General features: G+C 39.4%; 1 protein-coding gene across 1 annotated transcript in view; it reads left to right on the top strand.

Annotated features, from left to right (window-relative positions):
* The first annotated feature begins 255 nt into the window (after positions 1-255).
* Positions 256-27990, top strand: part of ANTXR2 (ANTXR cell adhesion molecule 2) — a 121093-nt gene continuing 93358 nt past the window's right edge. The window contains exons 1-7 of the mRNA XM_081161097.1: positions 256-995; positions 1547-1618; positions 3579-3650; positions 18163-18244; positions 18716-18823; positions 18996-19064; positions 19831-19911. Coding sequence (XP_081017223.1) covers positions 844-995; positions 1547-1618; positions 3579-3650; positions 18163-18244; positions 18716-18823; positions 18996-19064; positions 19831-19911 — 636 coding nt within the window. The 5' untranslated portion in view covers positions 256-843. The remainder of the gene's footprint in view (positions 996-1546; positions 1619-3578; positions 3651-18162; positions 18245-18715; positions 18824-18995; positions 19065-19830; positions 19912-27990) is intronic.

Raw genomic sequence — 27990 nt, 5'->3', positions numbered from 1 at the left:
TGGGAGCGGGGTGGGGCGCCGGGAGGCTGCCCCCTCGGAGCCGGTGGTCGTCGGTCTCAGTCCCCGCGCGGCTCAGCTGCCGAGGCAGGCCGGGCCGCGGGCATCTGGGCTGCCTAGTTTCTACAGGACGTTTGTTTCCTAAACCCCCTCTTTCCTCAGTTCGGCCCGCCTCAGTCGTTTCCAGCTCGGCCCGAACCCGCGAGCGCGCCCGTGCGGCCCGGGCCGCAGCTCAGGCCCCGCCCACGCCGCGCCGGGGGCCGGTCGCCGGGGCTGGGCTGCGGCCGGGGGCCCGTCCGAGCTCCTGCGCGGCCGCCCAGCCTCCTCCCCGGAAGGCGCCTCCCGCCGCGCCGCAGCCCGGCACGCGGAGCAAAGTTTGCAGCGCCCGGGAGCGGGGACCGACGGGGCCCTCCCTCCCGAGTTCGTGCGGCGTCGCTTGGCCCCGGGGCGCCGGCCCGCAGCGCGCAGCAGCCGCCGGACTTCAGCCCCCCCCCCCCGGAATGGGACTCTCGGACGGGGTCCGGGGCGGGCGCTAGGGCTCGCGGGAGGCCCGGGAGGAGCGCTCCGCGAGCCGTCGCCTCGGCCCACTCCGCCGCGGGGACCCTCCGGCGGGCGGGAGGGACCGCTCGCTTCCCCGGGCTTCGCGCCGAGTTCCGGCGGCCGCGGCGCGCGGCTCTCCTTTGTCCTGCGGGGCGCCCTCCGCTCTCCCCCCCTGTCAGCCGGCGGGCGCCGCTGCCCCGCGCGCCCGCGCCCCCAGGGTCCCCGGCACTGCGGCCGCCGGAGCGCCCCCGGAGCGGAGCCGAGGGGGCTGCGAGCAGTTGGGAGACGCAGGCCCCGGGCCGCAGGATGGAGGCGCGGCCGGCCCCGGCCCGCAGCCCCCGGAGCTGGCTGGTCCCCGGGCTGTGGCTGCTGGCGCTCGGCGGTCCCGGGGGGCTGCTGAGCGCCCAGGAGCAGCCCAACTGCAGAGGTGCCTTTGATCTCTACTTCGTCCTGGACAAGTGAGTGCCGGAGGGAGGGCCAGTGTCTTCCGGCGCGGGTGGCATTGGGTGGGCTGCGGCTGGGAAGCTGAGGCGTGTGTGCGCCCTGGGGAGGGGAGTTAGGAACCGTCGGTGGGCGCCCTGTTACCTGCGCGCGTCGGGCGAGCGCTTTCGGATCTTTGCTGCCTGGGGTGGCGATAGGAGGAGCCCCGAGGTGCCCCACGCTCAGGGGAGGTGGGGTGGTCACTGCCTGCAGCCCAGGGACCTCTTGGGGAATGGAAGTGCGGCCGCTGGGGGTAGCCTTCTGTGCCCCTGGAACCGACGAGAATCTCAGCCTCTCTGACCTCAGCCCTTCACGCTGCCCGAGTTCGCCTGGTTGTCTGCTAGGGAAAGCCTAGGGTTAGCATACCCTGCGCTTGTTTTAAAGAGCTGGGATCCTACTCCAGACAATTAGCAGGCAGGTGGTCCCCAACGATGGGTTGGCTTCCTTAATTCTTGTAGCACCACTTTGCATCTAGGAGAGGCCCCATGTAAATACTTGTTTTTCTGATCAGCTCGATTTCATTTTTCAGGTCTGGGAGTGTGGCAAAGAACTGGATTGAAATTTACAGTTTTGTCCAGCAACTTACAGAGCGATTTGTGAGGTATTTCTCCCACTTAACTGTTCTAGCTCCTGGAGTTTGAGGTGGAGGGAAGTAGACCAAGATGTGGGGTATCTTCTTTTATGAAACCTTTTGCAGGAAAAGTGTTCAATGAAATGTTAGGACAGACCGTCAGTTGTTGAGGGCTTATTTCATCTGGATCCCAGAAACTTGGCTCAGCCCCTGGGAAGCATCTTCAGATACTATTCCAAATGCCTCTTCCTTTTTTGAATTTTCATCTGTTTTGAATTTCAGTTATGCTTTCTCATAATTTATCACATTAAAATTTTTTATGCTAATAGTATCCATAATATATTTTTCTTTCCACACAATTCTTAGCATCATAGAGGTCCTCATTAAAAAAAAAAAGTGTTGGTAAACTTCAAATGAACATGTGTTAATAACCCACTACCAGAAAAGGCACTTCTGTGTATGTTTAAAGAAATGACTTGTGTTTATACAATGTGTGGGTGTGTGGAGGGTTTAAAATTTAACTGTTCTATATATGCAATAAGCCTTCCTAGGAAAGACTGGTTTCTTCTCCTATAAAAAGCATAACTACTATGAAATCCAGCTTCCTCTCTTATTTAGAGGTAACTAGGAATTAGTGGCATCCCTATTTAAAAATAGTCCTAAGACACCAGGCCTTTGAGGCTTTTTCCCCCTTCATTTTTCTTTTTAAAGAAAAATATGCAATGAGCAAATGCAAGTTTATCAAGATAATGGAAAGGACACAAAAAGGAGCTGTATCATTAAATATTGCTTCTTTCAGTCTTGTTAGCCCAAATGTTGTCTGTAAAAACAGGCTTGGATGATCAAAACATTTTGAAAGTCTTGTTGCAAGTAACTTCAACAATCTGTAGAGGCCTAGGCAATCCTTGCTTTCAGTTATTGGCAGCCGAAAACTTATCCCTATAAAAATGTATGCTTGTCCATGTTCAATCATCAGTCTCCTGTTTAAGAAGCCAAGTATAACACTCTCATTTCTGGACGGGGTCTGAGGTGAAACTGTGTAGGAAAAAAAATAAACAGGGCCCTATGTCCTTAAATGTCAAAGAAGAGACAGTTTATACTTTTTCTGATTTAATCCAAGAGTGTGCAGAGAGTATTGCATAGATTTTGATAGAAAGCAATGGATCATTTCAAAACAACATTTTCAAGAGCTGGGCCTCTTATTTATTTGGTCCGGTTTGCAAGTCCCTGATACATAGTTGAGTCGCTCAAGTTTAGTTGCTCCGTTACTAACAGTATAGTGTAGGAAGTTATAGCGTGACTACTGAAGACAATGCCTTTCAAAATATGTATGAGGGATCATCCTGATCTTCAGTTTCCAATCCTAGTAATAGTTGCACTGGGTGTCTTAGAAACAAGAACCATTTTGTGATACAGATGCCTAAAGCTTAAAAGATGCAGCCATTGGGGCCCTTTTTGACAGTGGGACATGTGATATGTTTGAGACTTGGAGAAGATGCCTAATCAAAATGGGATTTGTCCATCTCTTCTGCAGCGTCCATGGCACTCTCAGTACTCCAGGTTAACTTTCGTATGAATTCATACCATAGTCGTAATGAAGTCAAACTGGCTACTCTCCAGCCCCAGATATTGCTAGAGATAATCACTCTGCAGGGTTTGGTCTCCTTTAAGGAGATAAGATAGAACATCAAGCATTTACTACAGAAGAGTTCCACATTGGCCTGGAATTTATCTTTCTAATTAGTCTCTTTCTAAATGGCCCCATGCGTGAGGGAGGAGTGCTTGAGTGCTGAGAAGCACTGACCGAGTCCAGAATGACTTGTGCAGTAATGTTAAGCAGAGTTAGTGTATCTGCTTAGGGAGTTCCATTTAAAAGAAGCCTGGGCCATTCAGTGAGACTGATTTTAAATGAGACTCCCTAGCTATATATCTGCACTGTATCAATATTTCTTTTAAAAATGTTTTAACTGCCTCTCTTCTTATTTTGCAGCCCTCAAATGAGATTATCTTTCATTGTGTTTTCTTCTCAAGCAACCATTATTTTGCCATTAACTGGAGACAGGTTAGTGCATTATCATTTCACTGCAGGCTTTTAGTAGAGACTAATCTTAAAAGAATGATTGATATTCCACGTGGTGATTTAGGCCTCTCAGTGGAATCCAGCAAATGCACAGACAATTGGGTTCTCTTCACTAATAGAGGGGAAAGGAGGTATGAGTAATATAAAAGAGCAGATAATCTGAAAATCAATATCATTCCTATTGGCGGGGGAATGCACAGTGTAACCCAGAACTCTGCCTTGGTTGTACAGTCACTACTACCCACCTTTTCCCTTCTCTGTTACTGTCCATCTTTCTCTCCATCTTTCTTGTTTAGATGTAATATATCGGTCAACTAGGAATTTGAAGAACATTAGGGAGGGAAAGCCGTGGATCTATTTGGATAATTTACAACATTCAGCAGACATCCTGGATGTCTAGGATCTTACTCTGAGGCCCACTGGTGCTGGATATGTTTGTCTTTGTAAAGGAACTTGCTTTCTATTATTCTATTCTATTCTATTCTATTCTATTCTATTCTATTCTATTCTATTCTATTCTATTCTTAGTATATGTATATGTAATGCACACATATATGTATGCATCTGTACACACACACACCTTTTCTAAAAGATGTGGCTTTTTCTAAGTCAATGTCACAGTATTTCATATGACCACTTCTATGTTATCTGAACCCACTCTGCAATTCGGAAGTAGTCACTGCCATATTTTAAAGAATGGCTGTTTTCCATGAGATCAGCTTTGTGTACTAGACTGAGTTCCACAGTGGAAGGGAGATTTTCTTCTTTATTTTTATATCTACTTCAATGAACACAAATTACGTGAGATAGCTCTTGCTCAGTTCTCAATGAATTAATGAATGAGTTCGCATTGTTTTAAAATCAGATTTCTTTGAACTGGAGTTTTAGCAGGGGGAGGCTGATGTACTTTGTTTTGCATAACATATGGATTTCTCAGGAGTTACGTGTGAATACAGGTTTCTTTTATAAATTTTTTTCTTTAAAAATGTCAAGAAAGCATAATATTTAAAAGGATTCAGGGGGAGAACTTATACAAAGTTTTAATTTATTTGTGCTGTAAGTGTTGCTTTTCCTGGAGAGGAAGCCTCTCTGCAGGTGGGAGTCCAGCTTACCTCAGTCTTCTCATTGCTATTCCTCTTCCATACTTTCTTATGTGCACTTGGGTTTCCTCAAGGGCCAGAACCACAGCAGTCCCCCAGAACCCGTGTTCAACAGCTTTCTACACCCAGTGATATAACAGTCCTTGTCTTCATGAAAGGACCTTTTCTTCACTGCCCAGCTTAATTTTCAAAGAAACAGCTTTGGATCCAGCCTATCTATTAGAAAAAAAGAAAACAATGTTAACATTTATGCATATATAGAGAAAAGCACTTAGCATAATGCCAGATACATAGTAGACTCTCAGTAACTGTCACCTGCCTGTGCTGTACCAGGTTCTCTGTCAGACACTTTACATATAGGTCTTCCAGCGCTGTGAAGGGGAAGTGTAGTCACTGGTCGACAAGTTGATGTTGCTTAGACATGCACATGAAGAGTTTAAATCGTTAATATAAATTAGAGCTTCTTCCCTTATCATTGGCTGAATCTAATAGGGATGGGAGAAGTTGGAATGGGGTGAAAGAGGCTTCTATTTGAAGAGGCAGCGTAATGTTGCTGTTAAGAGTCACTGAACCAATTTCTAGCCAAATGGTCATGGACAAGTTACTTAAACTCTTTATGCCTCCTTTTTTTCCTCTATACACTGATGACAATGATGATGATAACAATACTGACCTCATAAGATTGTTGTAAGAATTGAAGTCAGTGGGGAGACTGTCTGACAGAGCCTGGCACATATGTATTTAAGAGATGAAAGCTTTGTAGTTGTTAGCTGGAGCTAGGGGATATGTAGTATTTTAATGATCAGGGGAAAATTGTGCTCATACAAAGAGATGATTGTCTTGTTTGAAAGGATTTATAATATTCCAGGAAGAATTTTAATAGTGCTACTTGCAACTTATTTTATAAAAAGCTTGCTTGCCCGTCTCTTGAAATAAAAATGCACTCAGTTTTAGTGAATTTAACTATTGTGGTACGTTGAATTAGTTTGGGATAGCAGAAAGAACACTAAGAAGGCCTGGGTTAGAGTTCTGGTTTTGCTACTTACTGATTTGGAGAGTTAGGTCAAAGTATTTACTTAGTGTGTTACTTTTCATATGTATAAACTGCAGACATAAACTATCAGATTTTCTTAAGAGAAATGTAATGAAGATCAAAATAAGACATGCATAGAAAAGTACTTTGTATATCACAGAATAGTTTCCACGAAAGGATATTGTTTTCTGCTTCTAGTTGTTCTTACGCTAGTTTTATTTAATTAAATCACTAACTTTTTAAATTTCTACAGTCCTCTCTATTTGGATACTTTTCATCCATTACACACTTTCAAGTGTGTAGAAACAATTTGCATATTTAGAGGCAAGATCACTAAATAAATGTTTCCATAACTACTGTGGATCTTTGTGTCAAAGCCTAGAAGTTGGTATTCTACATATCAACTTTCTTGATGTCATATATCACATTGACAAATAGATCTCAGTACATGAGAAATGCAAAAGTTAAGTACAGCAGGTTTCACAATTTTGGTTCTATTACTCATAATTCTTCAGGTACTATGGTAAATGTGAGAAGTACCTCTTTCGTGTTTGTCAGAGTATTGCTAAATATTTTCAGAAGAGATGAAGCAAGCTTGGAAGGCAGCACATCCTTCTGGTAGGGCTGTGACCTCTGTTAGGGTTTCAGCATAGTGTCTGGTACTATGAAAATGCAAGAACAGAATAGTACACATGGCAAGAAATGGCCAGTTATACATTTTATATACTCTTCATTTAAAAACTTTATTCTTTTAAATATTTTAATTTGAAACTCTCCCTTCTTTTCTCTTGTCTTCATGATTTTTACTCTCCATTCTGTTAGTCTGTTTTCCACACATCTACCTACCTACCTGCTTGCCTTCCTTATAAGATGTATTGAACATTTTGGGCTCTGGGGGGGTAACACAAAGGTATAATCTAGAGTGTGTGAGAGTAAGGGTGTGCACATATGCATAAATTGTTCAGGGCTGCATTATAGGATTAGGTAAGAAGAAAGTGCTGAGTCTTTTTTCCTTTTTTTTTTTTTAAAAATACATTTTTCTCTTTTTAAAATATGTCTTTATTGATTTCAGAGTGAGGAAGGAGAGGGAGAGAGATAGAAACATCAGTGATGAGAGAGTCATTGTTGATTGGCTGCCTCCTACACGCCCCGGCTGGGGATCGAGCCCGCAACCTGGGCATGTGCCCTGACCGGGAATCGAACCCCGGTCTCCTGGATCCTAGGTCGATGCTCAGCCGCTGAGCCATGCCCAGCTGGGCACTGAGTGTTTTTTCAATAAGGAAATATCCAGCCTCTCAATATTAGGAAATTTGAAACAGGACTAATTTTAAAGGATATTTTTAGTTATGGTGCGTAATTGAAGATAGTGAATTATGCTCAGTTCTCGTCAGCATGATCTTAGTGATATAAAGGTGATTTAGTTAAAATCATGTCGGCAACAGTTATTACATGCTAGGCAGTGTGACAAATGCTTTCCACTCATTACCTCATTTAATCCTCATATCAACTCTATGTAATACATACTCTTATTATCTCACCTTTACAAATGAGGAAACTGAAGCTAAGAAAGGTAATGTAGCTTGTCCAAGGATACTTAGTTAATAAGTGGCAAGCAGTATATTAACCAGAATGGTCTCTTAATGTATAAAGTAGATCATGCCACTCTCACGCTTAATACAGTCTAATGGCTTGGAATAGAAGCACATGTCTCCCAATGGCCTAAAACTCCTACTTGATTGCCTCACCCAATCCTCTGTTACAACATCTGATGCCAAAGGCTGGCCCACTAGCCTTCTTTTCATTCCCTAAAAGGGCCAAGCTTGTTCCCACATTAGGAACTTTGTTCTTTCTCTGCCACAGATCCTGTCATTTAGGTCTTACTCTACATGTCACCTCCTCTGGGAGGCCTTGCCTGGCCATCAAGTTGGAAGGAACCCTGACCCTCCTCCTCAGTAATTTCTTACAATACTCTATTTGGTTATCACTTTTTGAAATTGTTCTGTTAGTTAATCAATTTATTATTATTTCCATGACACTAATGGAAATTGCATGAGAGCAGAGGGGTCTTCTTTGTCTTGTTCACCCATATATTCATCACCTAGAACAGAGCCTGGCACATAGTAGATGTTCACTAAATATGTGTGGAATGAATGATTGAGTTTGTCTGACTCTGGAACCTTAGTTATTAATGGCTCTAATGTATTTTCTCTCTTTGAGAAATGATAAATGGTGACATTTGCTAGTTTTCTCATTAATACTCTTATAGATCAGTTATAAATATTTCCAACTCTGTTTTCAATATACTCATCCTCAAATTGAAAAAGTGATATTTGTTTGACCTGAACACAGGTTAGAAATTACTTAGGAAAAAATATTCCTTAGGCTAACTTGTTGGAAATTGAAGAGAAGTCATTAAGTTCAGATAATATGCACATTTCTATTATTTGAAAGAATTCTAATTCCTTATAACCTGAATTAAAATTTTACTTGTGACAAGATAGTCCTTTTAAGAGTTGGTCACTTGTAATTGACTCATTCATTTTGTAGGGACATTTGACAGTATCTGTAAAAGTTTAGAAGGTTCCTGTTAGCAGTTCTCCTTTTGGGGACTGTGTCTTACTGAAATACTAGCACCAGTGTGCAAAGATAGGTATGTGCAAATTTAGACATTGCAGCCTTGTTCATAACAGTGAAACACTGTATTCAATCTAAATGCCCATAAATTGATGATGCTGTAATTAGAGCATACATAGAATGGGATACTATGCAGTCATTAAAAGAATTGGAAAGTTCATGTATATTGACATGAAAATATATCTAAGATATATTAATTGAGAAAAGAAAGTTGCCGACCACTCTGTTAAGTATGATTTTATTTTTTAAAATAAAAACAAAATATTTAACTGCTTTTATGGTGTGTGTGCATGTACGTGTGTGTGTGTGATTATAAATGCATAGAAAATAAGGCTGGCTGGAAGACACCCATCAAACTGTTAACAATGTTACTGTCTTAGCAGTGAGATTCAATTTGGGGAAAGTCTTCACATTTTAATTTTCGTACATGTAGGTTATTCAATTTTATTTCACCAATAACGTATTGTGTAAAAATGAAGCAAATGCTTAAATTAAAAAGAAATGTTCTTGACTTTTTCGGTAGCCAGAGGTAGCTATGGTGAAATGAGAAGGGCTTCGGGGGTTAGAAAGAGTAAGCATTAGGGGACGGAGCGTCCGGCCCTCACGCTGGAGGGCTCTGTAGACTAGCTGTGGGACCGTGGGCAAGTTACTCCGCCTCTTGCCCAGTTCCCTTGCCTGTTGAAAGGAGCTAATCGTTCCTACCATAAAGCAATGCTGGGGTAATAAATGCTTATCATGCGTGAGAAAGCCTCTCTGACGACTGGGTGGGAAGGAGGCTAAGGTGGAAATGGCGTTTGGAGGTTCTCAGGGTACACTATTATCACGTTCGTCATGATGTGCCAGGATTATAACTGAAGTTTAAGAAGTGTTTGCTCAGAGTGACACAGCTAAGTCATTAGATCCAGAATTCACGCCCAGGTCTACTCCTGAGCTCACGTGAGCACTTCACCTGCCGCAGTGCCTGAAACTCTGTGTTCCCCCTTCTCCAGTTTTCACAATTAGTCAGGATTTGTCATAATTCAAAGACATATTTATCCTCTGAATTTATTCTGTTATGTGAAAAACCAGTGATGTGGTGAGAGGAAATGACTATAGTTGGTTTTTCTTTTGGTGTGTGTTTTTTTAAAATTCTAATAGGGAAGTAATTACTTCTGTTTGGAAAAGTCCGTTTTGGCCATACCTTGTGCTAATCCTAAGAGATTTAGGCATGGCAGCAGCTCAGATTGTAGTCCTGGATGTGTTAATACTTACTTTCAACGAACTCCCACATCTGCTTTATGAGTATGTTCTAGAAAATTAAATACACTGTTACTCATGCCTGTGAGGCAGTCCTGGCACACCGAAGTGGCAGAACGCAGAGGTCAGTTTCTCATGGCTCAATAAGGCAGAATGGGGAATGGGATAAAAATATACAGAATGCAGCACTTACGGACTTCAGGCGTGGTCTGTGTGCCACACTTTTTGGTTAGTGTAGACTAAATTGGAGAAAAATCTTTCACAGAGCCCAGATTGTGGAGAATTTTGTTAGCAGAGATTTTTGAGTCGGGATGGCTACCTTGGGTTCATCGGTTTGGACTCTGGCTAATAACCTCTTAAGGATAAATAACAGAATTGATCTATGATATAAATACCTAGACATTTATGCTTATGCAGTTATCTAAGTTGGCATTTGGTAGCATAGATGCATGAAGCTTTTAGCTTTTGTGGTAGATTGTTCTTTCGTGACCTCCAATGAGGCACAGAATACATACATATATGGACATGTATATATGATTATATATGTAATATGTATAATATATAAAATACATGTATATATAAAATAAATATATTTAACTATATAATTTTAAAATGTGGGCTGGCCCTATTGCTTACTTTAATCAATAGATTGCAGCAGACATAAACAGGAAACTGAACCAGTTCCAGGTCTAGGTCTTAATAAGTAAAGCACAGGTGTGTCCTTTTTTGTGGTCTTGGTAGCCAGCTGCCTGTAAAAACTTTGACAACCATGAGACCACCATGGTAGGAGGGAACCCAGCTGAGCCACATGGAGAAGTCACATGGAGAAAAATATAGACTCTGGTCAGCAGTCCTAGCTGAGCTCCTAGGCAAGAGCCAGCACCAGCAATAGCATCAACTTGGCAACCATGTGACTGAGGTCATTTCTACTCTTCTAGCCATTCCAACTTCCCAGCTCACAACCTGTGAAGCATAAGAACTGCCAATCAATGCACAGTATCATGAGAAACAATAAAATGTGTTCATACCACTAATTTCTGGGTGGTTTATTATACAGTAGTAGATAACCACAATAAAATTGTGGCTAGGATAGAAGCTGAATGACCTCAAGGAGACTGATAGTAAAAATTGGAAGAGCAGTGACCAATTGTTATTGGAGGCTGAAGCAGAGATGACCATTTTATGTAGTGGTAGAAAGTTTGATGGCGATGTAGAAAATAGAAAATGTACATCACGGACTTACAGATTTAGCTAAGGAGATTTCCAGGAAGAATGTTGGTGTCAGTTGGCTTCTTTCGACTACCTATGGTGACATATGAGAGGTGTGAGATGAGCTAAAGAGGGAAATTTTCAGTTTTCAAACAGGATTTAGAAGAAATGGAAAGAGCCAGGACTTGATGGATTTGGAAAATAAAACACTTTTTTATCCCCAGCCTCCCGTGGCAAAAATATTCCCCAATCTAAGAAATGGCCTCAGTTCAACAATTAAACCCAGATTGCTGCCTGTAAAATGTGGCATTAGAGGAAAAATCAAATTAAGGGTAGCACTGAGAGACCCTTTGTTATGACTTCGGAAAGATTTAAGATAATGTCTTGTAGACCCTTTTATCTAGATAAAAAGGTTTATAAGAATCTAAAAGATGCTCCTCATAGATTCTCTCAGGCGATCACAGGGCTTCTAAATCTTTTGGGTGTCTCACCTGACTTACAGTCTAAGTAGAGAGGAGTCTCTTTTGAAGATATTTTGTGCATGTGGCTTTTGTCTAATAGAGTAAATTATAATGTGATACATAGGAATATCACAGAATTTTCAAAGGACTTTTATTAACGTGGATTAAAAGAGACAGATATTTAAAAATGAAAGTGACGCCTGGGCCCTCCACTTCCTGTCGGCAGGAAGGAATCACACATATGGGCTATTTCTTATAAAGAGAACAAGGATGACTTTTAAAGTGGAGTCAAAGCCCAGAGGGTGGAGTCAAGAGTCATAAAGGTACATTCCCAGGGAGTAGCACTGAGCCCTAATCAAAGAATTGGGAACATGAAGCAATAAAATATCTGGCACTTATGGTACTAATTTCTTTTTTGGTTATTCAGTGAGGCATGAGAAAATATGCCAAAACTTGGTGGCTTAAACAACAAATAACAAATTAGACGTAATTTTGGCACTAGTTTTTAGATTGTAGCGTAACCCATAACCCATCTCAAAAAACTTTGAATGACTAATGTCCTTTTATTATTTGTTATTAACCACTCCCCCTTATTCCTCTTACTCTTTTGTATAAATTTTTTAAAATTCTTTATTCATATCAATTCTTTTAACCCTTTTAATGATTTGTTTGCATTTTTTTTTCTCTTAAGAGTGTTTTGCTTATTTTATTTATTTTTTTGTTTGTTTATTTTTGTTTAAAATATTACAGATGTCCCTTTTTCTCCCCAATGACCCATTCCACCCCGTCCCATCCCTCTCCCAGTCCCCCATTGTCCATGTCCTTGGGTTGTGCATATATGCATATACATTCTTTGGTTAATCTCTTCCCCTCCACCCACCTGCCCTCCTCCATCCCTCTGACATTCATCAGTCTGATCCATGCTTCCATGTCATTGAATCTATTCTGTTCTTCAGTTTACTAAGTTCTTTAGATCCCACATATAAGTGAGATCATGTGATGTTTGTGTTTCTCTGCCTGGCTTATTTCACTTAGCATAATATTCTCTAGGTCCGTCCATACTGTCCCAAAGGGTACAAGATCCTTCTTCTTTACAGCTGCATAGTATTCCATGGTGTAAATGTCCCACAGCTTTTTTATCCACTCATCTACTGATTTAAAGAAAAAGTTTGTTAACTTTATTATATTCTCTCATTATTTTAACAATATTACCATTATTTCCTTCTTGAGTTAAGTTACAATATATCGACACATTTTCCTTTATCTCCACAATTTTGAATAGTATTATTAAATTCAAAATCTCAAGGACTTAAGAATTTACTAGAAATACTTTGGTAATACAATGTGAGGATAGAAGTTTTATTTATTAGAAATCATTACAATTTTTCTGATTTTTGATATGGGAGAAACGCAGGACCAGCAAGACTACATAATATACCCAAAGTCACAAGACTAGTAAGTGTTAGAGCCAGGAACTGAGGCCAAGGCCCCTTGCTTGACCTGTATGTTGCACTCATTGTTTGATAGAGTGACATAGTGAAGGAAGTGAAGGTTGATTGGCATATGACCTGGCTTGGTCCCTGACATCTCGTGTGATAAAAGAATAACAACACTTTGTACCAAACACTTTATAAGCTTTAACTTATTTGATTTTCACAACAGCCTATGGAATTAGCATTTGTGTTACTTTTATTTATATGTGAAGCAGCTGAAGGAAGTAGAGTTTAGATAACTTGCCCCGGCTCACAGGCCTATTAAGTGGAGGAGCACTCTGGTTCAGAGCCTAGTGTCTTACCTATGATGTTGCCTGTTACCTCAAATCTGGCCTGCCACCATTTATCCATTTTCTAGAAGAGCAACACAGCAGTGTGAAAGAGAAACTATAGCGAACAGGGTTTGTTCTGGGTGCTGCTCACTTCCTGTTTTCGCTTTCTCTCTAATACGTCTTCTTTTGCCCAGGCACCTTCTAAATTCTAAACGCTACCAAGTGACATTATATTATAAATATCGTAAGGGGCACATAATAAACATTTATAGACTGAAAGACTGAACCTCCTTGGAGCAGGCATTATTGTTTATGAAAACTGAGCTCCAGGAAATTAAATAACTGCGGATGGTTACATAGTTCATTAGCTGTAGGACTAGAGTCTCAGTGCATCTCTGATTTACTCCAATCCCTGAGTGTCCCCACCTCGTTATAAAGCTTCCATGTGATTCCTTTCCAGGACCTTCTCCCCACCAAAGCTTCCATATAACCCTTTATTTCCTCTCTTCTCTTTCTTTTTCCCTCTTCCTTTCTGGTCTCTCTATAAAAATAAATGTTACCCCTCAGTTTGCTGAGTGGGTTCTTTTTAGAATCAAGAGGAAAGTAACTAGGGGAACAAAGTCTTACTAGTAGGGGAATGACTCGTGTCAACAAAAAACAATAGTAGCTACAGCTTACTCTGTTCTTACTGTGATGCCATTTAATCCTCATGGTGGCCCCACAGGGCAGATATTTTCCTCCTTTCTTTATAGGTGAGGAAACAAGATAGGGCTTGGAATTAACCTCTGTTCTCTCTGGCTGTATGCCATTCCATCTCAGGAACTGTATTTACAGTTTAAAAGATTGTCCCAGTCACCCCAAACCTCTTCAATACAAGTACCGACTGGCAAAATAGGTAAGGAAAAGAGCATTCCAACAACATGGGAAGGTTTTTAAATTAGATCAGACCAGAGGTTCTTAGTTATGACTACACATTAGAATACTCTGGGGAGTTTCAAAAAAACGCCCTGACCCTATCACAAAGCAGGTAAATTAGAATCTTTTCGTTAGGGTCCAGAAGAGATTTTTTAAAAAAGCCCTTTAGGTGATTTGAGGGTACAGCCAGGGTGGAGAACCTCACTGCATCTGTAGAGAGGCACGTGGGAATAGCCATGCTCCATGTGTGAGTTGTTCTCACATCACCCTCTAGAGAATCACAGTGTAAACGTGGTGTGTGAGTGCAACAGATGTGTGTAGGTTGATTGACTGAAATCTGGGAAGAGCTTCGAGATCCGGAGCGTTAAGATAACGTGCATTGAAAAATTCAAGTACTGTACCGATATGTTGTGTAAATGCACGTCCTCCATCCGAAGTAGAAGGTACTTAAAATTGTGCCTTAATTGTGTTAGTTGGGAGAGTCAAAATTCTCTGCCAGTCTTTTTTTTTATGCCACTCTTTGTAAAAATATGTCTTTATTTTATTATGATGTCATGGACACCTTCCACGATCTAAAGTGTCCTAGGGATGCAGGTAAGCAGTTGATGTGCCTCGGTGCATGGTAGCTGCAGTTGTGACGTTTCCTTCCCTCCCCTTCCTGCCTGTCTTCTTGTTCTTTCCCTTCCCTTCTTATCTCTCCTTTCCCTGTTCAGCAGAGAAATTTGAGAGATACTAATAGAGATGAAAGTATTAATTTTATAGATTAAAAAATGAGTCAGTGTGTTTTTGTGACCGCCCCCCCACCCCCTTAAGCCATATAGTTATGAAGAACAAATAGTTGATTATAGAGTTTGGTTCCCCAATTGTCAACAAAAACAAAAACCCAGAGATTAAATATACCATTTGTTTAAGTTTTTCCTCCTTTTAAAAAGTATTTGAAGCTGCACAGAACATTGCAGAAAATTAACAACATACAAAAATCAAAGTAAAGATACTGGACAAAGGGATGCAGCATTATGATAACCGTAGGAGCTCCGCAGAAATTTGTGAATGAGGAAGGACTTTACTGCGGACTTCCCAGTAGGCGAAGAAAGCTTACGTGATGTATCTGGCAGAAAGGAGGAAGTGCACAGCGCTTACTCAGGGGTGACACGAAGCTTCCGCCCCAGACCCCGGAGGGGACATTGTGTCAGGAGAGCAGCAACACCCTTGACGACAGCTTCATAACAACTACCAAGTAGTTTCAGTATTGCTGGTCCTTGTAGCTGAAGACACGGCATGAAAGCCCAACTTACTAAGGCTGATCTAAGGAGATGGGGGATTTGAGCCGATCTTTATAACGTGTCCATTTTTCCTGTTGTTTATTTTTATCATTCCCTCCTTGCTCTCCGTTAGGGATTTCTTTGAGTCAAAGTATAGATGAGTGAGTTGTTTTTATCCTGCTACGTAATCTTGCTTTGCCCTAGTTAACTGTTTACTAATAGATGAGTTTATAACTTACGCACAGTTGCGCGGGACCCTCGGAAGGCCTGAGATCCACCCTGCCTTGGTTTCCTGGCCTTTTCCTTGAAGTGACATTTGTCGACGGGGAAGCGGCTGGCAGGCTGTGTTGTCCCCGTGCAAGGCAGCAAGAGCAGCACTCACGTGTGCTGACGTTACTGGGGATGGGCAAGCACCCCTCTTCCTTTTGCAGCTGCAAAAGCAAAGGGGGGTTCGTGCAACTTAAGTTACGGCGGCAGGCGAGGGAATGGCTAGAAAGCACGGGGCCCTGTGCTTACAGCGCGCAGGCTCGCAGAGCCCTGCCTTCCCCAGACTCGAGACTCGGTCGCACGGTTGGCAAGTTCCATTTATTTATTTATTTATTTGGAGCTGAGAGTCTCTGCTGGTGCTGTCTGCTGCTTACGAGTAGTGAGTGAGCCGAGTCTGAATCCAATGGGGAAGGCGATTTTTGCCATGCAAAATCTGTTTGTGTAAACTTGAGTTTCAGTTGTCTTTTTCATTTTCATTTTGGCAGCAAACATTAATGCTTGAGGACACGCTGCCACTCATTTCTGGAAAGCACCAAATCTTTGGTTTTTATCTGTATTCAGACAGAATCGGTTTCAAGTTGTTTCTGTAGATACTAAACATAAATATTTAGATAAGACAAGTTTATAAATTATGTAATTTCATTCCATCATCTGTGGAATTATGATTTTTTTTCCTACGGTAGATTGAAATAAATATTGAACAGTTACTTTGTAAAAGGCACTATAATGAGTAATAAGTGCAGAGTGGGGTATGTATTTTATCTAATAGATGTGGGGATAGGCCACTGTAAACTTCCAGTCTTGTGGAAATATTAAATTAAATTAGTTAAATTATTTTAAAGTAATATGTTTTTAAGAGACAAAATTATTCACTATAGTGAAAGTTGAACATGCATATGTTTGGGGCAACATAGAAAAGAGAGTGTAATGAAGTTAAAGAAAGGTTCAGAATAGGCAGATTAAAAAAAAAAAATCTTTATTTTTGAAAGTATTACCGATGTACCCATTCCCCTCCCCCCCGTTGATTCCCTCCACTGGCTCCCATGAATAGGTAGATTTTAAACCAAGTATTAAAAGAGACAATATGTGTTACTAGAGATGACTAAATCAGGAAGGAGGAAGATTAAGATCATACTTTGAAAGTTGTCTTGTGTTTTGGGGAAACTTCTTGAGATGGAGACCTTGTCTGATAATAATTTTCATTACAATATTAAAATATAATCAATTAGTTACTTTTAAAATGTGAGTGAGGCTCCGGTGAATGACTCATTTTTTGCAAGTATTTGAAACACAACATTGCAGCATGACAAAATAATAATATTTTTATTTTTAATAAGTGTTTCAGTAGAGTATGATATATTGATTATATATATATATAAAATTTTGTGCATGACCCCAGTAAGCTCCTTGCTGTTTAGACAATGCACTTTTTATAATCTATTTGTGTAAACTTGAATTTCAGTTGTCTTTCATCTGTCGTCTGTCATTCTCAGTGGTATGACTGCTCTTCATGTTTTATTTAAAGCATTGTACTTTAGTTTAATATTTCAAGGCTTTTTTAAAAATGGTATTTTTGTTTGCTTCTATTTAAAAGCTAAAATTCCCCAAACAACATATTAAGATCTCTGTTCTGATCTTTTAAGTCTAAAATTTTAAAAATAAGTTTTGAGTTTATTTTGGGTTGTTTTTGCAACATTACTGTATTTATCTCTTAAGATTCTTGTGAGTTTTTCTTTTTTTCTTTTTAAAGGAGTCTTTGGAACCTTTATTTAAGCAACCTGATAAATGGGTCTTCTCTTACTCATACACACAAAATAGCTCTTTATTTAAAAGTACTCTATTGGAACAATTAATTAGTCATGATGAAAAAGACTATTCTATGTTTCTTCCTCTTTTTAATTCATATTGCTCCTCTGAAGAATCCATTGTCATCCATCCATCCATCCTTTTATTTGCTCATCTCTATTTATTCTTTTACTTGTTCATCAACAATATATTAAGTATCCAGAATATTCAAGAGAATGAACTAGTGTCTGGATGGGTAGGAAGGTGCTACAGAACTGCCTACATCATGAGACTTATGACTGTGGGAGACAAAAGTAGAAAATGTTAATTTTCATAAGTAACATGGTTTAGTAACATGCTTTAGGAATTTTCAAATAACAAAGAAAATTTCCAACTCATAGGGAGGCGGGTTAAGTGCTTCAGAAATACTTTTTCAGTTCAGCTGACTTACTCAGTCCTTGGTGGTGTGTTTGTTTTGTTTTGTTTTGTTTTGTTTGATGAAGAAACATGTTTTACTCCTTAGCATTTAGTAAAACAAGTATGATTGAAGTTAGCTGTTCTCAACTCAAAAAGCCTAGAATATGCTTAGATTTTCAAGACATTTCACATTGTTTGTACTTTTATTTTTTGTAGTTAAAATGCAGTCGTTATTAAATACTCATTAAAATGACAAAAAGCATGAAGAGCTATCTGCCCTTCAAAGCTCAATTTCTTTCCTTTTCTTACTGAAGAAACTTTAGTTGCAGTGCTGCCATGTTTTTTGAGAAGTGCTGATTGTGATCTTTGCTCATTTTTCTCTATTTAATATTATAAAACATTATTTTCAGAGGCAAAATCAGCAAAGGCTTGGAGGATTTAAAACATGTTATTCCAACAGGAGAGACATACATCCATGAAGGACTAAAGCTAGTAAGTTCTTTGACATTTATGCATACGGGAGAGAATGTTTTCTTACGCTGTAATGAAATAATTTATAACTCTTGGTAAAACTGAAAGACCCCATTACATGTTTAGCTCAGGAAAAAAATTTAAATTATTTTAGTTGTTCTAGGGATGAGACTGATAGAGAACGTTATTTATCATGGTAATAAGAAAGGTTTGAATGGCATTTTGCCTTTTAAGACATTTTCTATTTTCTCTATGGTTATATTCGGACTAGTCAACCAAAGCTAAAAATCTATGTCATTTAAACCCAATAGTAACTACTCTATAATGTAAATTTATGCGTATTTCAAATAAAATTGTTAACACAAATACTGTGTTTTAAAAGCCAGTCCATAATATTTTGATTTTGTCACACTTACAAATTCAGCTCGATAGAACATGCTGGTTCAAAGTTAAGATTAAATTGTGAGTTGGATAATTATTCTTCATTTTCAGGCAAATGAACAAATTGAGAAAGCAGGAGGCTTAAAAACCTCCAGTATCATAATTGCTCTGACAGATGGTAAGTTGGACGGTCTGGTGCCATCATATGCGGAGAAAGAGGTGAGTATTGAACTGAAACTGTTCTTTACACTCTAGTGTATTTTGCTGTGTGTCTCTGCATGTATGGCCTGATATTTGAATAATTCACCTCAGTTTCTCTCTCTCTCTCTGCCTCTCTCTCTCTGCTTCTCTCTCTCTCTCCCTCTCCCTCCATCTCTATTTCTCTCCATAGGCAAAATTATCCAGGTCATTTGGGGCTAGAGTTTATTGTGTTGGTGTCCTTGACTTTGAACAAGATCAAGTGAGTACAGCAGATCTGCAAACTTTAATTTAAGTCACATCATTGTCTTAAGGATAATTTATCAAATTCTTTTCAGTGATGACTTACTATGACAATGGTTAAAGATTTTCTATAAAAATCTTTTCTATAAAGATTTTGACAGGTTTCATTACTGAAAAACAAAACTCTACATTTATTGAACATTTATTTGGTTTAGAGGAACTAAATTAGGACAAACATTTGGGTTAAAATAATATAAGTGTTTCTGTTCTTTAACTCAACTCACAAGAATATTATGACAATCTTATTTAAGTGTTTTAGTTTGATTTAAAACTAGACCCTTAGGAGTTCAAGGATTTAGGAAATTTGCTTATGAGAAATCTTTAATAATTTTCCTTAAAAAAGAACAATTATTTTCATAAAGTTTTAAGGGTTTATATATTAAATTTTTTTTTTTGCACTGACAGAGTGATTTTACGTTTAAATTTTTGTTGAGTATGACTAAGACTCCTGCATCTCATGACAGCTACAGCTAGTGGACTTCTGTACTACTTTGAAATTGAAACTTCAGGCCACTATAAAGGGGCTGTGGCTGATCTCAGTTCATTTCATTGTGATGCATTTAGAGTATTCCCAGCACTGTCACCTTCAGTTTCTGACAGGCTACACTAGTGGATTAATCCTGTGGTGTAATTTTTCAGAAGAACATAATTAAAATGTAATGAAGTTTGTAAAGTGTTATATGTCTCAACTACTTCTTCATTAAATCTTCTTCCTCTTTCCAAAGCTCGAAAGAATTGCTGATTCCAAGGAACAAGTTTTCCCTGTCAAAGGTGGATTTCAAGCTCTTAAAGGGATAATTAATTCTGTGAGTATTTCTCTGGGGGCAGGAAAGGCTCATAATTTTAGATACACTTTAAACTCTAAGAAGCCATCGTGATATCCTGGATGTTCAGGTGGTCATTAGAAGAAGGAAATAAAGAAGGAAGTTTGTTCGGCATTGCAAACCGGTGCAGTTCTGAAGATCTAGATTTTGTTGGTCAGGTTTGGTATTCTTGCAAATTGAGCTTTGTGAGATTGGGTTTGTAATTTCAAGTTTAAGATTTTCATAAACGATCTTAGACATTTCTACCCTTTGAGCATGGCGTTCCTCGGCATCTTGATAGCTGGAGAGTTTATGGGATTTACAGAAGCAATGTAGAATAAAAATTTGGATTGGAATGTGTGATTACTCTCTTTCCAATATGGTATTTCCTAGCTATCAGCCAGGCATCTTGAACCCCCGGCTGAGTATCTGACTGCTCTCGTTGTTCTTTCCACTTTAATGATTAATAGTTTCACTGGAGCCCATAATATTTCTGTTTCAAATTCAGTGGAGCTGTCTCTGGTGATCATTAGACTCTGGACTACTCTCAACAGGGTATGGAGAAGTGGAGCAATGACATGCAAAGCAAAACTCCTGGGCTTTCACAGCTGAGGTTTATGTTTCGTTTTACTGCCTTTTGCTAGAAGCACTAGGAACAGTTGCTATTAAGTATTTATGATATTTTGGTAAACATCATCCTAAAATGGAAGTGGATAATATAATATTCTCGAAGTCAAAGCTTTTCCTTTAATCTTTAGGTATTTATTGAAGGGGGAAAAAAATCACAGTTTCTTCGGATATTTTGCTCCGACATTTAAAATTTCTCTTTAAAGATCATGTTTTTCAGAAACTGAGTGACATTTATTGAATGTGGTTTTAGTATCATGTAGACTTCTTTTCTTTTCTAATTAGTGGAGATTTTTAGAGAAGACGTATAATTTGGTCCTATCACATATTAGGACCTCTGATAGACAGAACAAATGTAAATGCACAATGAACAGAGATTTAAATATTTTAGGAGTTTACATATATTATTGTGTTTAGTTTTTATGAAAAAATTGCAATACTTATATAGCTTTACTTAAGATAAATACTCAAACTGTTAAAATATAGGAATGTAGATGGATGTCACAAAATAGATGATAATTTGACCCTATAAATACATAAATCAATGGATTGTATTTTAAATAGAATTTTGTTGTACTTGGGAATTTGCAATTACATATTTTAATAACTACTGGCAGAGAGAAAACACCTCACTGAGTTACTCCCTTAGGAATATTTTTTCAATATATAAAAGGTTTAATTCAAAATTTTCCAGGTGACCAATTACATTTTCAAACTCTTTTTATGGCTTATGATTACAGATTTCTCCTTCAAGAAATTATATTTATGAGTTAAATTTCATTTTTTAAAATTTGTATTAGGCCCTGGCTGGGTTTGCTCAGTGGTTAGAACGTCAGTCCTCAGACTGAACAGTCTTGGGTTTGATTCTGGTCAAGGGCATGTACCTCAGTTGCGGGCTTGATCCCCAGGCCTGCCTTGGGGCACGTGCGGGAGGCAACCGATCAATGCCTCTCTCTCACATCAATGTTTCTCTCTTTCTCTCTCCTCTTTCCCTCCCTTCCATTCTCTCTGAAAAGCAATGGAAAAAAATATCCTCTGGTGAGGATTAAAAAAAAAAATTGTATTGGGGAAAGTTTAATACAGAATTTCTAACTATAGTCTTTCTTTCCTAAAGTTCTTGATGGCCTTTAGCTTGAGTAAGTTCTGTTGAAAGACTTAGCATATGTTAGAGCAGATGTGGAGAAAAAGGAGCCCTCACTCACTGCGGGGGGATGTAAACTGGCACAGTCACTATGGAAAACAGTATGGAGGGCCCTCAAACCATGCAGAATAGAGCCTCCATCTGACCCAGCAACCTCTCTTCTGGGTATCTACCCCCAAATTTGAAAACATTTATTTGTGAAGATATATGCACCGCTATATTCATGCAGCATTTTTCACGGTGGCCAAGACATGGAGACAACCAAAGTGCCGTCCTTTGATGGATGACTGGATAAAGAAGATGTGGTGCAAGTACACAAAGTGCCAGTCAGCCACAAGAAGGGATGAGATGCTGCCATTCGCGACAACCTGGGTGGATCTTAAGAGTTCCGTGATAGTGAAATAAGTCGGCTGGAAAGGGCAAGAACCATTCGGTTTCACTCATGTGGGATATTAAACAAAGCGACCAGTGAGCAAACAAACTCATAGACACAGGCAGCAATATGGTGGTTACCAGAGGGGGTGTTGAGAGGGAGACGAAGAGGTAAGAAGGGGGCCAAATACATGGTGACGGAAGGGGACTAGACGTTGGGTGGTGAGCATAGAATTCAGTATACAGATGCTCTGTTACAGAGTCGTAAACTTGAAAATATAATACATTAACCAATGTCACCTCAACTAAGTTTAATTTAACTAAAACAGACAGCATAATAATAGAAATATTTGTGTTATTTTAGCCATGAGTAGCTAACAAAGCCTCTCGAGTTTCATTGGAGGGGCTGATGAGTGTAGCATTCATCTCAGTACAGTCAAGCTTAAGCTGTTTTGTCACGAAAGGAGGAGTAGGTTGTCTGCAGGGAAGTTAGCCCCTGGGGAGCCCTGGCAGACTTGGCAGGTGGACAGACGGAGCCTTTGCAACCAAAGCTGATCTCACCAACGGCTGAAATTTTTATCAACATGGTGATAGTTTGATATTTTTGCCCACTATGTAGAAAGTTAAGGCATTTCAAGCACTTTATCTCTCTTCAAGGCAGAAATTGCTCCACCCAATAATATACAAAAACTAATTCTGCCTCAAATTCGAATTGTACTTTACAAAGTACCATCTTTTCATAAAAAACTATAGTTGGTATTTAAAACAGTGTATTTCAAATTAAGGACACAGAGAAGAGAATATCCCTCTTTTTTTAAAAATTAAAAAAATATCTTCATTGACTTCAGAGAGAGGAAGGGAGAGGGAGAGAGAGAGATGGAAACATCAATGATGAGAGAGTCTTTGATCAGCTATGTCCTGCACGCCCCCCACTGGGGATCAAGCCCGAAACCCAGGCATGTGCCCTGACCAGGAATCGAACCCCAATAGCCTGGATCATAGGTCGATGCTCAACCTCTGAGCCATGCCGGCCAGGTGAGAATATCCCTCCATTTTTTATGATTTACCAAACTAATAGATTAAACTGTACTTGGAATGTATTTACACAAAGCCAAGCAAATGGAAGAAATCTGAAAATTTAAGTCTTTCAGATCTTTGGCACTATGGAAGCAAATTACTTGCTAAATTAATCATATTTTCCTGCTAGAAATTATTTAAATACATCTTGCCTTATTAATTATTAGTACTTTACTTGAAGTTAATCTCTGATAAAAATTGATAACATTGTTTTCCTGTACCCTCCCCCTCCTGCCCACCAAAATTCAGTAACTTAAATGGTCTGATACTCTCACTGTATAAGAGGTCATATTTTGTAAAGACATAGGTCGATGGCTTGTCTGCAGTCAACTTCTTAATCAGCAAGAATAGGAGTTTCATTTTGGAGCCTTTCTTTATTGTGGTAAAAAAGAAAAGGAAATACTGTAGTAGTTCACACTGTTATAACTTCAAAAGCAAGATACTAAAAAAGGCCCTTGTTATGACATTTTGCATGTTAACAGTTTAATACCTTTTGTCAAATTTTCTTGATTCAGAAAATCATTTTAATGTTCTATTTTAATTTGGAGGAAAGCATCTCATTTCAAAATTTTTAGATTTCTATCTAGGCAAACATGATATATAACAGTTTTTGGAATATTGGTTTAATCTCCAATGTTGGTTAGCACATATAAAGGTTTAAAATTTATTTATTATCTCAAGTAGGTGCTGATAAAAAACTTTTCCTCTTTCTTACCCTTATTTTCCCATTTCTAATTTATTTTCTTATTTACTCATTTATTGAGCTTTTGCTATGCTTTGGGGCATCATGTTAGGTTTGGAAGAAGGGACACACACTTAAATAAGACACATCTGCTCTGAAGGGGCTTGAAAATAATGATAATTTGAGGTTTGGAATGATAAAGTGTGGGGATTTGGAGAAGGGAAATTTCAGTGAGTCACCCTATGTTATAAAAAGGAATCCTATAATGCAATTTATGTTAAAATGCCAATATGGCTAGAGTAAAGTTGAAAGAAGAATGGGTTAGGGTTGGTTATGTGAAGTCAAGGAAGGCTTTTTATGTTGGGGGTTGGATTACACTGTGACAGTTGGAGTAGATTTAATTAGGAACAATGACCATAGAACTTTAGGAATGGCCTGGGCTGAGTGGCTGAGGCACAGGGGGAAATGTGGCTTGGCCTGGATCATGGAGGGATATGGGGATAAACATTCACCAGAAGGCAGGATCCAGATTATGGAGACCCTCAAATATTTAGATGGGAAATTGGCACTTATTTTGTAAGTAACTGAAAAACCATAGAAGATTAATTTAGACCATGGAATTTATATGATAGCAGTGAATGCTTAGGAAGAATACTCTTATGATAATGTACAGGATGATTTGGAAGATGGAAAGGTGTGCCCTAAGTCTCTTGCAATAATTTTTGTGAGACATGGTGAAAGGAAACCTAATATAGTGGAGACAGTCTGACATTATGGTTGGAAATAGAAAGACCTGACTGAATTCCAACTCTGCCACTGCCTAGCATGTGGCCTCTGTATGTTCTCTAATGTAATCTGAGTTTTAAAATTCTCATCAGTCAGATGGGGATAATAACATCTGTTTTCATTGGGTTGTGTTGTGAATTAAATGAGATAATGATTGAGAATGATCTAATTCAGAAGGGCTGGCCTTTAAAACAGTTGGTAGGAAGCCAGGAATGTCTCAAAGCTAGGACTGTGTAGGATGGGGTTGCTGATCCTTCTGTAGAGAAATCCACTGAGAGAGAGGGGCAGACTTCAGTCAGTGACTCAGGTCTAAAAGGGTATGGCATTGATATGTGAGAGGGTCAAATCTAGCAAGTGGGTCATAACAAAGATTTGTAGATGGTGTGGTTACCCAAAGTCAAGTATTTGGCCGTGCCCTACTTCTAAATCCTTAGGCCATGGGGCCAGGACCTGGTCAACAACTGGGAAAGGAGATTCAACATTCCCAAGACAAAAACTATGTGGAATTTCAGGACCCTGCATTCAGAAAAGAGCCACCCCGCCATTCTTGGAGGGACCCTGTAGTGTGAATTAGTGATGCAGAGCAGAAACCTAGTTTTTGAGGAGGAAACAGCATCCCTAATAAGCCCAGAGTTTTTCAGGGCTTATTCCAGTCACTGGGATTCTGGGTCTTTTGCAATAAAACTAGGTCAAGAACCTCAAGGGGAATGACTAATAAACTCTGCCCTGGTCAGAATCATATCAGGGGCAGGGTGGGCCTGAATTCTAGATATGAAATGTTTCTCTTGCTGAGTCAGGCTCTGGCAAATATTGGCTGGGCAACTATCTGTTGCTGTTGTTACTGTGATAACAGTAAAATTGGAAATAAAAGGGTAAATTTGGGAAGCTTTAAAAAGTTGACAGAACTTGCAAGCTCACTGGATATATGATGAAAAGGGCAGAGAGGGGTCAAACGTAACTTGGGCGTTCTCCCCTGACTAAGTCAACGGACTAGAAACAGTGAGAGTGAAAGTTGTTTTTACAAGGTGCCCAGGAGTGTTAGAAGACAAGGTGGAATTGGGTAGAGGGCAGAGAGAGACGCTGGATTGCGCCCAGGGAGAAATACTGGAGGAAATGTCCCTTTGGGAAGTGGAGGTCCAGGGAAATGTTCAAGTCTGAAGACCGTATGGTTTCAGTCACTGTTCCTCCTCTTTTTCTTTTTTCTCTCCCATTGCCCTCAAACATAGGATCTCTTTCTTCTGTTTCCCACTTTAGATTATCTTTAACATCTTAGAATGTCTAACAATTATTTTTGGTTTCTTGGAAATATGAGCGCAGGACTTTTATTTAAAAGTAAAATATTCAAACTAGTATAAGTCAGGCTGACATGTGAGTACCGCGTGGTTTCTGGTTCAGTGTGTCATAATGCAACGCTGTGGAAGAAAACAACTTTAAAAAGCCAGGATTCCTGAAAAATGTGGACTGAATAAAAAGCAAAATCCTCTGTGGAAAACCCTCCTCCTTTTTTCCCCCAAAAACAAGACCATGGGATGTTTTTCTCTTTGCAATTATTCCCACAATTGTTTTGATAGAGTACCTCAGAAAGTATTTAACAGAGGAGATGCATCAGTTGTGAAGCTGGTTTTATAAATAACCCTGAACGAGAAGAATTAAGAGACTGCATCCTGGGCGATGGCAGCTAATGTCCCAGTTCCTGAGCCTAATGGGGAAGTACAGGAGCATAAATAGGAAGGGAATGATCACTCATACGTGTAAGAAATTCAAATAAAGCTATCATAGATTCTTTATAAAGGGAAAAATATTCAAGATACATTTCAAGAGTAACTTCATTCCTAGTGCTGGAAATAGAAGCTTCATTGGACCTTTAGAGCTAAATTATTTCTCTCAGTAATGTCTGTTGGTGGTGGTGGTGGTGTGTGTTTTTTTAAAAGTATCTAAGAAAGTTGTCTAAACTGTGCTTTAGTGGAATGAGAAGACATTGCAAAATCATTTCCTCTTCAGGTAAAACATTTCCATAGAAGAGGGTACCTAATAAACATTCCGATAAGGCCTTAGCTTACGTGATTTTAGCAGGTTCTACTATGAATGTTGACTGGTTAGTTATGGAAATCTTTATTTATAAAATCATGGTTTGATAAAAAGCCTAAAGTCTGAGCTAACTATAAAGATATATTTACAGGGAAAAACCCCCACCAAACTGGTAGGACTTACTCAAAATTGGAAATCAGTTTCTAGGACTCTTTTTAAAAAGGACTGGCTATCATGTAAAGCTCACAATAAATGAGAGTCTTCTGGGCGTCTGTGTATCCAAGGATCGGCTGCACTGAACGGAGGTGAGGAGTCTCATTCTGACTTCTTTCGTGTTAATGGCAGCAAGGCTGGGGCTGTATTTTCCTCCTTTCTATGCCTGGTGTCTAATAGAGCACTGGGAAACAGCCTACTTAATTCATATTTATAAATAAGTCAGACACAATCCATGCTTCCTGAAAATGTTGTTTTTTTAATATAGTTATGGTGTATTTAAGCATAAAAAGGAAAAAAAAAGGCAACTCTTTTTTTTATGCCAGAAAATGCTTTATTTTGAATTGTTTGATTCCATATAACTTAGTTTTGTCATCCTCTTATTTATATTTCACTGTATTAAGATTTTTGGTTACAAGCAACAGAAACCAAGTTCATACTAGCGTAAGGGAAATAAGGAAAGTTATTGGGTTATATACCTGGGTGGTCCAGAGGAGGAAGCCGCCTCAGTTGCAGTTGGATCCAGGGGATCAATCAATGTGTGTTCTATAGTGATTGTGTTCAGAAAAGAAGTGTCTATGTGAGACAGTGGGGTGGGAGGGATAAAGGCTAACTTATTCCATATCAAAAATTCGTCTGAAATCAGTTTCACATCCAGAAAAAATAGAGAAAAACAAAAGAAAAGAAAATCCCCAAACTCTGGCCTTCTTGCTCCGAATGTCCTTTCTGTTTCCAGGACTCAGCAAGTCACACAGTTTTTGAACTGTGAAACCTAAATGCCATTGGCGTCATTACTTTTATTAAAAAACAAAAATATGTTCTTAGATCAAATAACAAATTAACTTTTCTAAACATAGTTTGATTTTAGTTTTTCAATTGCTTGCTGTTTCCCCAAGCAAGAGTCAGGACCTCTGAGAAACTGTCTTTTAGGTTCTGGGTGATGCCGAGAAATAAAAAATATAACTGTTTTATCTGCATAACACAAATTTTTGATAGAAAGCAGTAAAAGCGTAAGATAATAGAGAAAAAAAAAAAGGAAGTGAGCCCTATGCATTTGGGTATCCTATGTGTTACAAATTCAGAGGATGATCTAAAATTTTAATTTATGCAAAGTCAGTGGTATTGGGGAATTTTAAAACAAACCTGTAAAATCCCC

This window comes from Miniopterus schreibersii, assembly GCF_964146895.1.
Source record: "Miniopterus schreibersii genome assembly, chromosome: 1".
NCBI classification, from domain to species: Eukaryota; Metazoa; Chordata; class Mammalia; order Chiroptera; family Miniopteridae; genus Miniopterus; species Miniopterus schreibersii.
This window is presented reverse-complemented; position numbering and strand designations above follow the sequence as displayed.